This window comes from Hippichthys cyanospilos, chromosome 9 (genome assembly GCF_059441005.1).
Source record: "Hippichthys cyanospilos isolate Australia breed blue-spotted pipefish chromosome 9, RoL_Hcya_1.0, whole genome shotgun sequence".
NCBI lineage: Eukaryota > Metazoa > Chordata > Actinopteri > Syngnathiformes > Syngnathidae > Hippichthys > Hippichthys cyanospilos.
In genome coordinates this window covers 22272418-22287563 of record NC_142377.1, presented here as the reverse complement: position 1 = coordinate 22287563, position 15146 = coordinate 22272418, and the positions used below count along the sequence as shown (strand labels likewise).

Below are 15146 nucleotides of genomic sequence, written 5' to 3'. Positions count from 1 at the left end.
ATATGTTTGGTTTGTTAACATATCTAACCAGATAGTAATGCATTTATTGTACATGAATAATCGTTTAATTCAATCAAATTGTTCAATTTTATAAGAATGCATTTCTGTCAAAGTGGCAGAATGATTAGCACACATTTGGATTCTGGCCTGTATAGATTTTTAATGTCCTCCAGGGGAGTATATCGCCGAGAATAAGGCTAAGCTTAAATGCCAAGGAAAGCAGCATTAAAGTGAAAATAACTATCAATTAAATTGAAATTTTATTGAGGAATAAAACATCTTTTAAGTGCATGTAAGATTTATGCGGCAATAAGATAAGCACGGCAACAAATATATAATATTTTACTGTACTTTTTACAAGATGTTAATGGCAGACATGCTTACAATCAGTGATGGACAAATCAAGCTTCTATATTATTGTGTCCTTTTTCTATGGCATTCAGCATTTACAGACATACATCTGACCTACAAGCCTCTTCGCCACAAAAATACAGAGTGCGAGCAAGCATCAAGAGGTAGGTGAACGGACCTGTGTGCCGTCTTTGGCAGGTGAAGTGTGAAGGTCTCAATGGGGATGGGCACTGCTGGCTGAGAAAGAGGAGGAGCAAGGATTCTGTTTGGGATGTTTTTGACCGGGGTATTGGCACTCGTGACCACTTTTGGCAGAGACTTGGCTTTTTCTGTAGCCATCTCCTTTTTGGTGCCATGATTCTTTGGGGCTGAGCGCTTGAAAGATCTCAGAGGAGGAAGGAGGCAGCCTTTGACCTTGAATCCCTCTATAAATAAATTGGCTCCTACATACTGTGGGATATCTACTGCGGCCTAGAAAATAAAAGAGACACGTGAAGAAATACGGCGATACGATTGAATCGGTACCTTGCCTACCTGGTGATATATGAGCTCAAAGTCTCCCGTGTCTGCTGATCTGTCCGCTCTGCGGTCGAGTACGACACGCAGCGTGTCCTCCTGCACGGACGCGCAAAGCCGAGTTGTGACTGGTGTAGAGGGGGCCATGGTGGGACTGGCGTTAATTTCGATCAGCCATGGATGTAAGTCGCGGCCTGGAGAAACAAGTACTGTAACCCATGATTTCTTATTACCCATTATTTATTACCGTATTATCCACACTATAAGGTGCACCTAAAATCCTTCAACTTTCTCAAAAGCTGAAAAAAGCGCCTTATAGTCCATTGCGGATTATACGTAATCAATTATTATATGTAATCAAGAGGTATTCGAATGAAGCTTCATGAAGCACTTGTGATATATTTCGACTCCTCTAGATGGCACTATTGGTTCAAGGAGGCACTGGAAATGTAATAAATTTGCATTGCACTAGGATCTATTTTTAAACCAAGAGCATCACCATGGGTACAAAAAAAAAAAAAAAAAAAGTGTTTCACGAAGCTTAATTTTCCCCATCACTACCAATAAGTTGTTATTCCATCTGGAATTAGTCATCTCCTCATGTTCATACCTAACATGAAGTCAGCCCCATAGAGCTCAAAGGTGTTTTTTCTGGAATCCACAAGATCTTGCGCTGTCTGCAATGCATGGATAACAGCCTTCTGCATCCCGGGCACAACCACATTTTCCCACCGGGCCTTGTAGCCCCGAGCAGACAGAAATGTCATGAACTGGTCATCTGACCACATGTTGTTTTCTGGAACGATGGGATGGCGTTGACGAGAAGGCCTCAGATGCTTCTGGATGGAATTGTTGCACAAGTGCACAGAGCTGAAAGGATAAATGAAGTTTAGAAATAGGTTACCGAGATAAGTTGGAGCATAGATCAAAGTGTGTCCCTTTCTGAGAGCCAGCCTATTCATCTACATCCACTGTAGTGGACAATTGTTTTTAGGCTATATCTTTTGACACATTTGAGCTATCCTACTAAGTCCTACTGTGCTCAGTAGAGGACACCCTGACCTTTAGCTCCATCTAGTGGGTGCATAACGCAACCGTAGCCTCTACTGTAGCTTCTATTCTATGCACCTTACAATGCGGTGTGCCTTATTATCCGGTGCACCTTATAGTGCGGAAAATGCGGTATATGCATATAGTATCAAACACATCACAGATTAAAGCACTCTGTGTAACTAACCGCATAAGTGACAGCAATTAAAATACAAATGAGTTTCACAAATAGCCAATTTCCTTAGTTACTGTTGCTAAATCTGATAAGTTATTTGTTTTGACAATCTATGCAATATTTTAGCCTCCTCGTGTTTTTGTATGCTTTTTCTTTTATATCACACTGCAAAATCATCTGATAATTATCGTATCAAAAACGATATGATAATTGTACAATTGACACTAAAATTTCTGGGTAAAACCTACTTGTCCAGCGTATCCAAAGTGTAAGGCTGCGTGGAGAAGCGGAGGTAGCACCTCTTATAAAACCACACGGTGAGAGGATTCCAGTCGGTGACCAGAAACCACTGGCGCACATCAAACTTGGTACCCTCCACCAAGAAGGGACGTTCCAAGTACTTCTGCACCACCCACTTGCTTTCCTTGATCACAGCTGGATCGCTATCCACCAGGCTGAGGATCTGATCCAAACGCTTGGCACATTTGATGCCTGCAAGATAGAGAAGATGAATTCATATTTTGACACGTCTGGCAGGGTTGAATGTCTCACCTCTGCCTCTGGACTTGGCTCCTGGCTTGATGATCCATATGTTGTGTATGCCATCTGTGTCCAATTGTGGGCTGACCTCAGCCAACCTCTCAAGCATGGCTTTGCAGCAGCTTACTAAATGATTATCACTCTCAACTTGGGCTCCATCACTGAGTCAAAGAGAAAGAAACGGAACCTCTAGTAGGCACGGGAGTGTTCAAACTTTTTCCTCAAAGGACTGCATACAGAAATATCGGAAGGGCCACATTTTTTACTTTAAACTTATTAAACATGGTAAAATCTATCAAGCAAGCAGTTACACATTGTCTATAAAAAGTGCTGTATTTTCTGCACTACAAGGGGCAGCTCCATCTAGTCCCCCATCGCAACCCCAGCCACTACTGTAGCTTCTATTCTATGCGCCTGATTATGCGGTGTGACTTATATAAGAAAGCAGTTTGAAAACAGGCCACGCGTTGAAGATGTACCTTATAATCCGGTGTGCCTTCTAGTGCAGAAAGTTCGGTAGGTATTTCCACCCAAAAATATTACATCAAGGCTTTTGATTAACGGTAATGAGACAAATTAGAATTTTTTATTTTTTCCATGCCAAAATATAATTAAAGTAGATGCCACAGACCACATATATGCAAACAGACACATATTTCAGTACTTACTGAACAAGCAAGTAATAGTTGTCAATAAATTCCTCCCATTCCTCCTTCGAAAGGGATGACGTTGTTTCCAAGCTGGTGTCAATGTCAGCATGCTCCAAACTCTCAAGGAAGTCCTTGCACACTCTGAGAGCTGTACTGACCGTTTTGGAAACTGTCATAGGTTCTAAAAATGTAGAAACGCAATCAAGTCAAGCCCTGTTGGTCCACAACATTTCATGAAAACATGTACTTTGAATGTGCTTGTATTTCTTCTCTTCCTGAACATGATTTGCTTTCTCCACAATGTATTTCAAAAGACTGGTGCAGGCCGTCCTCCTGTAGTCCTCTTCAGGAGGAAAATACAAATTAATCATCTAAAAATCGTGTGTACATTTTTTCTCATTTGGAATATCGTACCAATAAAAGCGTATTTCTCATCCTGTGCCCCAAGTCTGTAACAGCGAGGAAAGAAAGTGTCCGGGTCTGCCGAGTCAAACCAGTGCAGACTCCTCAGGTTCACGCACAAGCCCACCTGGAACAGATATTACTGAGGTGGTGCTGTTTACATAAGCTCCTGAGATGTAGACTGCTCCTTTGCGACCATTGTTGTGTCCATTTTGTCTAAGCAAAATTAATCGATCCCACTGAAAAATATGGGACATCATTGGAAAGACCAATACAGTATGTCCTCTACTGAGCACACAAGGACTCAGTAGAGTAGCTGGAATGAGACAAAGGATATAGACCAAAAACAGATGTCCACTAAACTGGACACTAATTAATAGGCTGGCTTTCAGGAAGCTATAGTAATACTTTGACTTACAAGTTCAATCTGTTCTGTAATCAGGTTTGTAAATGTATCAATTTCACCCACTGAAATGACGTGAATATGGTAATTATATGTAAAAATAGGGCACATCCGTGCATCAAAATTCGGCTTTTGACGCTGACGGATCAATCTTCCTTGAACAGTGTCGAAACATAAACAAAAACACATTTTTATGTTACCGTGCCATGCTTTTGGCCTTTATTTTTGGGGAAAAAAAGTGTGTCTTGTATTTGGGGGTATATTTGGGGGATTACGGTAACTGAAACTTGCTCAAAACCACCACTGTATATAACATCCAGTAAACACGATGGGAAAGTACCTTTGTGGTGAAGCTGCCTGCTTTGGCAAAATGATTGATCATCTGTTCCTTCTGCAAGATGCTGGTGTTGATGGCATCTCTTTTATTGGTCCAGTAGAAATAAACCATTTCATTCCGCACCAGGCGAGACTAAGGAATGAGCAAAAGCGATTTCTAACTTAAAGAAAAAGACCCAAATGACCTCATGTTGTGTTACTTTATGGCCTTACCATAAGACTGTATAGTCCAGCAGGATCCTGCTCTTGGCTGACATCGCCTGAGAGGTCGGATCATTGGTAGAGAGTCACGTGATAAAAGGGACAAAAAAAGCCATTTTAAAATCGCGCCATCAGCTGACCGTCTTCACCATCGCTGTCACCGGCATCATTACAGCGGGCCTCGTTCACAGGACGTGTGTACACATGGAAGCTGGAGCCACACACCCGCTTCTCCACCCAGCCTCTGGCCCTCAGTGAAGCCCGAATGATCGGGTAAGGGCCCTGAACGGAGAACACTTTGTGCGACTAAGAGGAACAAGACAGACAAAAGTGGCATTAAAAAAATCCTTTGAAAAAGCCTTGAAACAAGGCTTGAATCAGTACTACTATTCACGCATTCCAAATAGATCAAACTTTTGGACCTACTTTGACAATTTTTTCCACCAAGGCCTTGGCTGTCTTCAATCTCTCCGGGTTGAGAGCAGGTAGGCGGACACTGCGCCGACATGGCGGTGAAGCTGTATTACGCGAGCCGCACACACACACGCACGCACGCAAACAAAAGAAAAGCATGCATGCTGAGTGAGTCATCGGTACATGTGTATTGTGCAATTACTTACCAGTTTGCAGGGTTTTGATTTCAACTTGACTTTGGCATTGTTGGACCATTGTTGCTCGCTTGGGGTCTGTTAACTGTTCTTTCTGAAAATTATTGAAAATTTGAATTGTAAAAAATACATTTATAAGTGAAGAATTTACATGGTGATTAAGTCATTTTATTTTTTTGTCCCCAAAAACAAAAACTCGAGGTTTATGCACTGTATAAGGCGCACCGGAGTATAAGGCGCACCGGATTATGAGGCGCACTGTCAGCTTTTGAGAAAATTGAAGGCCTTTAGGTGCGCCTTTTAGTGCGTAAAATATGGCGGACCGAGAACAAATGACATTATGTGTAACTAAAGATATTTTTCCAACGTTAGCTAAGAGCCAAAAAGAATACGTTCATGAAGCTTTAATAGACGGGCTGCGTACTCAAACGTTTGTGTGTAGAGTGCAAGCTCATGATTAATTCAGCATTGGTGATCTATAAGCTGACTCTAACCATCCGAGGAGTGGAGGGATCCAAGAAATTATCTACATTTATATTTAATGGGTCATATGGGTCATCTGATCAGTAATGGTGGGGGCAAACATTTACAAAGGCTTTTCTCAATTCATAACTGCTATTCTATTCTACTGGGGCAATTGCTGCATGCATTTATTTCATTGTTTGGTGATTCAACAAATATCGATAATTCACGTTACACACGATGCAGTTTCCAGAATGTATTTGCGCAATAGTCTTACAGTGAAAAGATGTGTTTGAGTGCATAATGTGATACAGTGATTAAAACTCTGATGGCAACAACAGGTCAAATTGCAGACCGCTTGGCTACACTAGCTGGATTTTTACCTTGACGTGGTGTGAGTAAACGCTACACAACTGCAAACATATTTGCCAATATTTAGATTCTGCCAGAGATGTGGAAAAAAAAAACCATTGAGAAACACAAACAAGACTTACTGACAAATTACAGTACGATCCAAATAGAAATGACAAAAACAAATCATACTATCTGTGAAAATCTCCATTTTAGGTAAAACAGATGTTTTTTCTCCTCTTCCTACCTGCTGAGCGCCAAAGATGTGCTGACTTTGTTGTTGAGCTTCACCAGAGGAACGCACGCTCTGCACTAACACGGTTTATGGTTGCCATGGCAACACCTGGGGCGCTTCTGATGTGGAGCCTGCACCTGAACACATTGACGCCATAAAATCTTATATGATTCATGTATTTATTCAACCTCAGTAAATTAAACTTGCTACTATATAAAAAGTACATTGTATATGTTACATATATTGCATAGGTGTGATGTCCTTGAGTCCCAGCCTATTCATTTGTTTCTTTTGTGGTGGACTTTTTTTTTTTGGTCTATATCTCATGACTAGTTTGAGCTACCTTTAAGTCCAAGTGTGTTCAGCAGTGGCCTTTTTAATGATGTCTAATGTGTTTGGATAGGATAGACATAACATTGCTGCTGTCTTGCTGAGACTATGTAACACAACAGAGGACACAGATGAACAGACCGGGCCTCAGGAGGATCAATTAAATACATAATTGGTTATTGCAGCTCCTCTCACAATTTTTTTTGGGAACGTATCTTTTTCTATTGAAAGTTTATGTCGCTACTTTTCTTGCAGTTTGTATTCGTTTTAAGTAAGGGGTGGGCAAATCTTTTGAGTCAAGGGCCACAAAGAGTTGTAAAATTTGACAAAAGAGCCGGACCAGGAGCAGATGGTTGGAGTATTTTGATAATTCACATCATAATAGATGTATGGATGTAATAGATGTTTCATAGATGCACTATTTGACAATATTCTTGAGGTATACAAAAACATTTGTTGCAATTTGGAATGCATACATTTTAATCGAAATTCAGAAACAGTGGCGTAAATAGAAAATCGTGAGGCAAAATCAAAGCCCACCCCTAAAATAACTGACGTAAATACGTGAAAGGGCAACTCTCGATCATTCAAAATGTATTCTCAAATCACCTTCGCTCATGCCTTAACACATAACTTTCCTGTCCCACTTTTGTCGCCATCTTGGCTCGAATATTGACAAACTGCTTAACAGTGACGTCATCGCAGGCTCGCGTCAAGCTTGTCCGGACATATCTCCTCCTCATTTCACTCCATCATACCACAAGCACACACTTCTCACATCAAACACCAACTCGCCGTCTTATGTACGACAAAGTTCCGCAAAATAAAACGCAAGAACTCTGGTAAGCTTCACCTTTTTCAAACAACCGTATAGTTAAGCTAACATGACATGCTAATCGGTGGTCGCGTTAGCTAGCTTACTCCGTGGGTGTGTCACGAAAAAGACCCGCGCAGTTTGACGGTGAAATGTGCGGAAGAACTGCGTGCACGCTGGCTCCGGATGAGCTGAGCCGAGCCTGCTCGTACACAAACCGGCGCGGGCAGCGAAGACGGCCCGGCTGGAGAGAAGGAGACGCGGACAAATACCGACCCTCTTACAACAAGAGCCCCCAGTCCGTCAGCCCCGTCCTGTTGTCCCACAGGCACTTTGACAAGGTAACCTGGTTGAGAATTTGATCAAAAACACGCGAGAAAAACCGTGTTTTGCTCAGTTTATTTAAGCGTGTCCTGGCAACGCGTGGTCCTATTGCCCGCCTAGTTTTGGGGGGTCAATCAAGAATGACTTGAACCGTGATTACAGTAAATGTATTTATTTATAAAATCATTTAATAAAAAGTGTAGCAATGATTTGTAAGATGTACTAATCATGCCTATGATAGTTGATTGCCCACTATGCATTTTTAAACCAAATCCTGGAATGACCCAAAAAGCGTTTTTTTTTTTTTTTTCATCTTGAAGACCACGAAAAGTATTTTTAAAGTCTTTTGCGGTGCAGCTGACAAAGATATTTGTGTGTGTAGACTGCACCTGTGGATGAGTGTGTTTTGGCTTCCATGCGTTGGGGCCTGGTCCCTTCCTGGTTTAAGGAAAACGACCCAAGCAAGATGCAGTACAGCACCAGCAACTGTCGCAGCGAGAACATCCTGCAGAAAAGGACTTACAAGGTACTTTGTGTAATTCATTACATTTACGGTATCCCCATGGACTCATTACGCAGCTCTGCTTACCTTGTGGCTTTCAACAGGACAGGAGGGCAGAATGGCTCGCTCACACATTTTTCAGTATCGCTAATATTGCCGTTATATGCTTTGCTTTTTCTTACAAAGGAGCCTCTGCTGAAAGGACAGCGCTGCGTCATCCTTGCCGACGGCTTTTATGAGTGGAGGAGGCAGGAGAAAGAAAAGCAGCCGTTTTTCATCTACTTTCCTCAAACAAAGTCCTATGAGGAAAAACAAGATCCTGGCAGTGAGTCAGCAGAGGCAAGTCGATGTTTTCTGTGTTCCCCCATTGTTATAATCATCTCTGAGTGTTTTTTTTTAAACGTAATGTGGCCGATTTTGACCTGGTGTATATTAGCAGGCAGGAGAAGCAACAGATGAGTGGACAGGTTGGAGGTTGTTGACCATGGCAGGACTATTTGAGTGCTGGACACCCCCATCTGGTGGAGAACCCCTCTACACTTACAGCGTCATCACTGTGAACGCTGCCCCCAATCTCCACAGCATTCACGACAGGTGAGGATTGGACATTCCAAATTCAATGCATGGGAGCTCAAAGGCGTTGTTCATTTCAGGATGCCGGCCGTCTTGGCCGGAGAGGAGGAAGTGAGAAGGTGGCTCGATTTTGGGGAAGTAACATCTGCGGATGCTTTGAAACTGCTGCAGCCAGAAGATATATTGACCTATCATCCCGTCTCCTCGCTTGTTAATAATTCTCGCAACAATTCTCCCGAGTGCCTTCAGCCTGTGGACCTCAACCAGAAAAAGGTCAAAGATGCATGACTGTCACATCAACAATAATAACTATGCAGAAAAAAAGGAGGGAAAAAGTACTGATGATGCTTCATGAAGCTTCATTTCCAGAAAAAGGTACTTCATTTCATGTGATGCTTTAGTCACATGACATCAAAAATAATCAGGCAGAAAAAGAGGGAAATGTTGAAGTAATTGCATTATCAGGTAGTGGTGGACAAATAAAGCTTCACCAAACATTTATATTTTTTCATTCCTCTAGATGGCACTCTTGGTACAGAAAGACAGTGGAACTTTATTACCTTTCCACCGTACTGGCATTTATCTTTAAAGCAAATTGAGTTGCTTCATGAAGCTTCATTTTCAAATGAGGCCATTTTTTCAAAAATTACACAATTAAAAGAAGTGTAGGTGTCTTGGAAGTGTGGACAGTCTTTTATCGACTGGCTAAAGCTAAGTCCTAGGTATGAAACTCCAGTCCTGGAGGGCCGGTATCCTGCATGGTTTCAGTTTTTCTCCCCCAACACACTTGATTCAAAGGATTAGTTTGTTAGCAAGCTCTGCAGGAGCTTGAAAATGATTCTAATGACTTGAATCAGGTGTGTTTGAGAGAGAAGGTTCAAAATCATGCATGATACCGGCCCTCCAGGACTGGAGTTCAACACCTGTGTTCCAAGTCATCTGAGAAACATGACCATCTATCCCCCACAGGAGCCCAAGCCAACAGCCAGCAGCAAGATGATGATGAACTGGTTGGCAAGCGCCCCTCCTAAGAGAAAGGACACTTTGGACAGTCACGACGACACGGACAAGAAGAAGCAAAGCACTCCCAGCAAGTCTGCAGGAGCACTTCAGCAATGGCTGCAGGGGGGCAACAAGAAAACAAAAACCGAGTAAAGGAAAATGACTGGAAGTGTCCTCCTGAGACCCAACCTATTCATTTGTGTCCACTGTTGTGTCCATTTTGATTCAGCAAGACCGAAAGGTTCATCGGATCCCATCCAAACAGGAGACATGCCCGGAAGCACGCTAGGCTTGCTCAAATGGGTCGAGACAGAAAAAAATGTCCACCGCAGTGGACACACATGAATAGGACAGGTCTCGGGAGGACATACTATTCAATGATTCAATGCTGCTAGAATTTCAGAAATAAAACAGCTTTGTTCATATTCACGGCTCAAATGCAACTTTTGAAATCAACCGGTTGAATTTGAGGTTTTTATTACCCTTATCACTTGAAAGGCAAAGACATTTTGATACATTGCTTATAATACAATGATGAATGCCACTACTTCCACCATTTATGTTCAAAGTTACCGTCTGTTAGCGATCATCTAATCCAAAAAAAAAAAAAATGCATTTCCGTTTCGCCATGAATCAAACAGACACATCTGATTGGTTAAAAGAAAATGTCAAGCACTTAAAGCAACTGGCAGCAAGATATGGAGACGCACATGTTTGTCCTCCCCACAAAAAAGAAAAAAGATTGCAATTGTATAAAGTCTTTCAAACAGTTGTCAATAAAAAAAAACAACAAAAAACAACGGCTAAGTGTAGTGAGTTACAAATGATAGTTGCACTTCCTCTACAGGACTTTCAAGTGGAATTGACACGTTGTCTTGATTGAGTTTCGTGTTAGACCGAGCGCTGATTTCTATACAAGTCAAAAGAGGAACGGCGCTAACCCGTGAGCCAGTTTCAAGAAGTTACGTTGGAATAACTTCAACAAGAACAACCTGCACTCTCGAGTAGGCGGGGCTTGGAATTTATCTTCATTTTCATCAAGTAGCGCACATATTACTGCAATTGTCACATTGTGGTCATCCAAACTTGTATTTTTTTTGAAGGTTGCGTGAAGGTTCCTGCGAACGCGAGACAACAACCACCACAACTACAGGAGAAGAAAAAAAAAATCCGACTTCACTTAATGAAAGACGTATAAGCACGTTTTTGTAAAACAAGTGATTGTGAAAGCAGCAAAATTCATAGAACTGAAAACTGTCTGTTGCCATTTAAAGGTGTGAACACTGGAGCGGGACAAAAAGCGTAGGGGATACCGACACTTTGCTCGAAAATGCGTGGTTCCCTTACGCGGGCCGGTCACGTCGCACTCTTGTGATGTGAGCAGGGTGCTGCTTGTACGTTGGTCATGAGGGGTCAACACGGCGGGTCGTGGGAAGGGGGGATATTTGGACAAGGCATGACGGGGCGACGAGAGCCGTGACGCACGTCCGGGCGGCCCTCAGCAGCTGCAGGTCTCCGCCGAAGGCTTGGCCCGCTCGTTCCTGTCCAGCTTTATGGGCTCCGGGAACTCGTTGTACAACTCCACTTCGGTCTCCTGGGCCGGACGGGCGGAGCGATTGCAAACCGTTAACTCTTTCGGCGCCGCCGACGAGAATTATCGTCTTCGAAAATACTTTTCTTGTGCGCCGATGGCGAGAATTCTCGACAAAGGCGACTTTTCACTATTGCAGAGATACACGCGTTTGCTATACCGGTGCATTGTGTTTTGGAGGCTAGCAAAAAAAAAAAAACGCAGAGAAGCTGCACTGGATTATAAAACGCAGGGCTCAAATAACAAGAACAAAGTTACGGCTTATAGCCCCCCCCCCCCCCCCCCAAAAAAAAATAACTACCTATTTTTAAACTAAAGAACAAAATAAGCTAGAACCATACTAAAAATGGGTGTCGGGAAGCTGCAATGTCATCGTAAAGGTCGTTACCTGTTTAAGAGCGTTGCGTGCAATGGTCTGGAAGGCCTGCTCCACATTGATGGCCTCCTTGGCGCTGGTTTCAAAATAAGGGATGTTGTTCTTGCTCTGACACCAAGCCTGTGCCCGCTTGGTTGTGACCTGAATGCGCACAGGAGTACGTGGACGATTTTAGGATTGATAGCATAACACACTTGATTGTAAATTACTGTTTGTGCTAAATTCTCCTACAATAAAACCTCAGAAAGGATTTAAGGTGTTTTTTGTGTCGGCTTTCAAACAAATTCTGGGACGCACCAAAAGTGGGTGATCCTTATAATGCTGAAAAACCGGTATTAACTTGCAAATATAAAACGATAACGCATACGAAACCGTCTCCGGATAAATTGTGGCATCTTGGTGATTAACAACACATAAAACATACAAAAAAAAACCACGTCAGGCGATTTCTTACAACGCATGATAATATGTTCCTGCGTTGTGCTAGTTTGTGAAAACTGGACCCTTAAAAAACAAGAAGTGCGACTCGGCACCTGTCTGTTCTCCAAGTCGATCTTGTTGCCGAGCACCACAAAGGGGAAGTTCTCTGGGTCTCGGGGGCTGGCCTGGATCAGGAACTCGTCCCTCCAGCTGTCAAGGGTCTTGAAGGTGTTGGGGGCGGTCACGTCAAAAACCAGAACGCAGCAGTCGGCTCCGCGGTAGAAGGCCACGCCTAAAGACTGGAACCTCTCCTGACCTGCTGTGTCCCAAATCTGAAAGGGAATTGAAAAAACACAACGAAGGACAAAAATGATGTATTTGTATCATGTCTCTTTCAAGGCGCTACATAAATCTATCATGTCATTATCAAAGGAGGAACCATATAATGTAACTAGACATCTACTTGAAAAATGGATCCACATGATTTTATTTTGAGCAAAGATTTGAAAAAATAAATATTTGTAATTTGAGTCATTTTTAATCTGACACACAAAATGGGACGTCAAACACTGTGTCGTGTATAGTTAAAAGTTGATCATGAAAATTGCGACATCAAGGGATTAATTCTATTTCCTGTTGGAAATGGGAAATAAATCAAAAGTAACCAAAAATAAAAAGGCAGCAACAGTCCCGCAATAGACATGATTGAACCCATTTGCAGGCCAGGAGCGGCCCACAAGCCGCATGTTGGACACCCCTGGTGTAAACTTTTTCCTGGTAGCATTAAAAAAAACAAAAAAATCCTTCAATACCTGCATTGTAACAAGTCTGTCATCCACCATGACTTCTTTCGTCAAGAAGTCAGCTCCTATCGTGGCCTTGTACTGGTTACTGAACTTCTTATTCACATACTGGTTCATCAACGAGGTCTTCCCGACTCTAGACGGGGAACAAGCGGAGTTGAAGGTCAGCGAGATTGAACGCTTCATTTGTGTGCGTGCGTACGTGCGTGCGTAGCCGAGTGGCCGGAGGAGAACAAGCGGCGCTCTTTGCGGTCCTGCCTCCTCCCCCAGGTGCAGCGGAAACCACTCTGGCTTTAAGGACGAGGACCACTCACCCGGAGTCTCCCAGGATGATGACTTTGAGGAGCACTTTCTTCCTTGAAGTCATTGTGCCTCAGCTGCAATGACATGAGAGAACATGAAGATGAAACTACACCAAAGTGGACGCCGCGCTCCATAAAGCGGCACGATTGTTCAAGATTCGTACGGCGAGAAACTGACATATTGGCGGAAACGTGCAACAAGGCGAGGGCAAGAATAGCTTTGACGTGAAATCCGTTCACACTATTGTGTATTGTGTCTTACAGTTCGAGAAAATCAAATCAGATCCACAATTAAATCCTATGTTTACTGTTTAGATTAGAAGTCCTCAAGCGCCGGTCCGCGACCCCGTACCGGTCCGTTGATCAAAGAAAAAATGAACAAACGGCAAGTCACAAGACTGGAACTGAGAATGGAACCGTGTTAATCATTACATGTTATTATTGTATCACACACACACAATGATTGAATCTGTTCTTGTCATACATTGATTGTTTTACTATTGAATTTGAAGCAGTTGATTGAGGACGGAAAATGATTAATTGCAATGGTAGCATTTCCATGCAATGTGAGACAACTGGTGTCATTTACTGATGGGATAACTACACCAACATGATCAATAAAAAAAATCTAAATTGACTTCAGCTGAGGTATCCTTTCTAAGCCTTCCTCACTTTAGCTGAGTGTGACAAATGTACCATTTTAAGAACTACAGAGTTCGGATCAAAGTCCAAACTCGGATTTGACTGGCTTGCTTGGAAATTTTGTGGATACATTTTTTTTTCCTGAAACAACATTCATGAAGCATACTTCCATGTATGTTTTTGCTTATTTCGATAAAAAATTATGCACGAAGAGACATTGCATGTACTAAAACGCTGCTAGGGCAGCGGCGCTCCTAATCTGCACCCCATGACACATTGTCAGGGACTGATCACATGGTTGGCCAACATTCGGCTAACGGAACCATGACTTAGCAAGCAGGCGGCATTTAGAATCTAAATTTAATGATAAAAAATTCGAAAAAGATTTCATGTCACGAAAAGAACAGGCAAATTCAGGTAATCAATCACACACAGAATGCACCGTCATCATTTTACCGTCGGGAAGGTGACAAATAAATAAAAACAAAACCAAAACGCACACCTACAAGGACGTTAACGTGACAGATTGAAACGCGAAAGTGCGATTTATTTTTCGGTGAGCGGCATCGTGTTGTTTCAGTCGCATTTTTTGTTCGTTTAACATTCGCCACCAGCATCGATTCGGCTAAGGTTTAGCCGAACGGGCGTCGGGAATAGTGCATTTGGATTCGTCACAACCTCGTCGTTCATATTCGCGGAACCGATGTGATAAAATATAATAAACCATACCTGTGAGACGATCCTGTGGTGAAAAAAATCAAAAGCGGACTTTTCCTCAGCCTCGCTTCCTAGCGTTAGCTAACGCGCAGATTAGCAAAAAAAATGGGAGAGGCTAGCAGTTCCTTTTAAATGTCTGCTGTCGCAAAAGCGTTTCTTTGAAGCCTCAAAACTGTCCTAATAAATGCGATCTATCGGTCGCGGCTAATTCTCCGAATGAAAGCAAGCGCTGTCAGTGGCAGCGAATGTGTCACTTGGCGACTTGCTACAATGGTGGCTTGTTGACGTTGGCTTTTTCCTGTCTGTCGAGCTACTGTGCTAGCCTATCCGTTAGCCTCGCAAGCTAGCCACTAGCTGTCCACTTCCTCCAAAACAAGCTCCGTCGGGGGTGGTGACGTCACACGCTGGCTACGCCTTGGTCAGATGGGTTACTCGCAAAATATATATCAGGCATTGATTTCGCAATATTT

At 42.7% G+C, this 15146-nt stretch overlaps 3 protein-coding genes across 6 annotated transcripts; 1 reads left to right on the top strand and 2 right to left on the bottom strand.

Annotated features, from left to right (window-relative positions):
* Nucleotides 1-243: 243 nt before the first annotated feature.
* LOC148419499 (tubulin monoglycylase TTLL3-like) lies at nucleotides 244-7780 on the bottom strand. Its single transcript, XM_088423264.1, has 15 exons — nucleotides 7701-7780; nucleotides 6293-6417; nucleotides 5245-5326; nucleotides 5051-5142; nucleotides 4765-4930; nucleotides 4637-4683; nucleotides 4428-4556; nucleotides 3697-3811; nucleotides 3530-3625; nucleotides 3301-3463; nucleotides 2645-2793; nucleotides 2341-2584; nucleotides 1478-1737; nucleotides 886-1061; nucleotides 244-822 (listed from the first exon to the last, which is right to left on the bottom strand). The coding sequence occupies exons 3-15, from the start codon at nucleotides 5291-5293 to the stop codon at nucleotides 466-468; spliced, it is 2043 nt and encodes a 680-aa protein (XP_088279390.1). The 5' UTR covers nucleotides 5294-5326; nucleotides 6293-6417; nucleotides 7701-7780; the 3' UTR covers nucleotides 244-465.
* Nucleotides 7291-10621, top strand: hmces (5-hydroxymethylcytosine binding, ES cell specific). Of its 4 annotated transcripts, none has more exons than XM_088423265.1 (7): nucleotides 7291-7452; nucleotides 7527-7765; nucleotides 8131-8274; nucleotides 8437-8589; nucleotides 8687-8844; nucleotides 8904-9096; nucleotides 9793-10621. In XM_088423265.1, the coding sequence occupies exons 2-7, from the start codon at nucleotides 7577-7579 to the stop codon at nucleotides 9976-9978; spliced, it is 1023 nt and encodes a 340-aa protein (XP_088279391.1). In that variant the 5' UTR covers nucleotides 7291-7452; nucleotides 7527-7576; the 3' UTR covers nucleotides 9979-10621. The 4 variants fall into 4 exon arrangements, with proteins under 4 accessions (XP_088279391.1, XP_088279393.1, XP_088279392.1 ...); XM_088423267.1 differs by having other exon boundaries at nucleotides 7294-7452; nucleotides 7555-7765; XM_088423266.1 differs by having other exon boundaries at nucleotides 7297-7452; nucleotides 7523-7765.
* rab7a (RAB7a, member RAS oncogene family) lies at nucleotides 10286-15060 on the bottom strand. Its single transcript, XM_088423270.1, has 6 exons — nucleotides 14689-15060; nucleotides 13330-13392; nucleotides 13025-13151; nucleotides 12326-12544; nucleotides 11805-11933; nucleotides 10286-11419 (listed from the first exon to the last, which is right to left on the bottom strand). Exons 2-6 carry the CDS (start codon nucleotides 13380-13382, stop codon nucleotides 11324-11326), a joined length of 624 nt encoding a protein of 207 aa, XP_088279396.1. The 5' UTR covers nucleotides 13383-13392; nucleotides 14689-15060; the 3' UTR covers nucleotides 10286-11323.
* Between the last annotated feature and the right edge of the window lie 86 nt (nucleotides 15061-15146).

What these genes read in the sequence shown, in the direction of transcription:
- LOC148419499 (XM_088423264.1), bottom strand. Translation starts at nt 5,293, where the DNA reads ATGGTCCAACAATGCCAAAGTCAAGTTGAAATCAAAACCCTGCAAACT. An exon ending in ACTTTGGATACGCTGGACAA is followed by an intron (nt 1,738 to 2,340) that starts GTAGGTTTTACC and finishes TTATCCTTTCAG; the next exon opens with CTCTGTGCACTTGTGCAACA. An exon ending in TGGGGCTGACTTCATGTTAG is followed by an intron (nt 1,062 to 1,477) that starts GTATGAACATGA and finishes TTGTTTCTCCAG; the next exon opens with GCCGCGACTTACATCCATGG.
- hmces (XM_088423265.1), top strand. Translation starts at nt 7,577, where the DNA reads ATGTGCGGAAGAACTGCGTGCACGCTGGCTCCGGATGAGCTGAGCCGA. An exon ending in CTGGCAGTGAGTCAGCAGAG is followed by an intron (nt 8,590 to 8,686) that starts GCAAGTCGATGT and finishes GGTGTATATTAG; the next exon opens with CAGGCAGGAGAAGCAACAGA. An exon ending in TGGACCTCAACCAGAAAAAG is followed by an intron (nt 9,097 to 9,792) that starts GTCAAAGATGCA and finishes TATCCCCCACAG; the next exon opens with GAGCCCAAGCCAACAGCCAG.
- rab7a (XM_088423270.1), bottom strand. Translation starts at nt 13,382, where the DNA reads ATGACTTCAAGGAAGAAAGTGCTCCTCAAAGTCATCATCCTGGGAGAC. An exon ending in ATCATCCTGGGAGACTCCGG is followed by an intron (nt 13,152 to 13,329) that starts GTGAGTGGTCCT and finishes TTCCCCGTCTAG; the next exon opens with AGTCGGGAAGACCTCGTTGA. An exon ending in ACAGACTTGTTACAATGCAG is followed by an intron (nt 12,545 to 13,024) that starts GTATTGAAGGAT and finishes ATTCCCTTTCAG; the next exon opens with ATTTGGGACACAGCAGGTCA.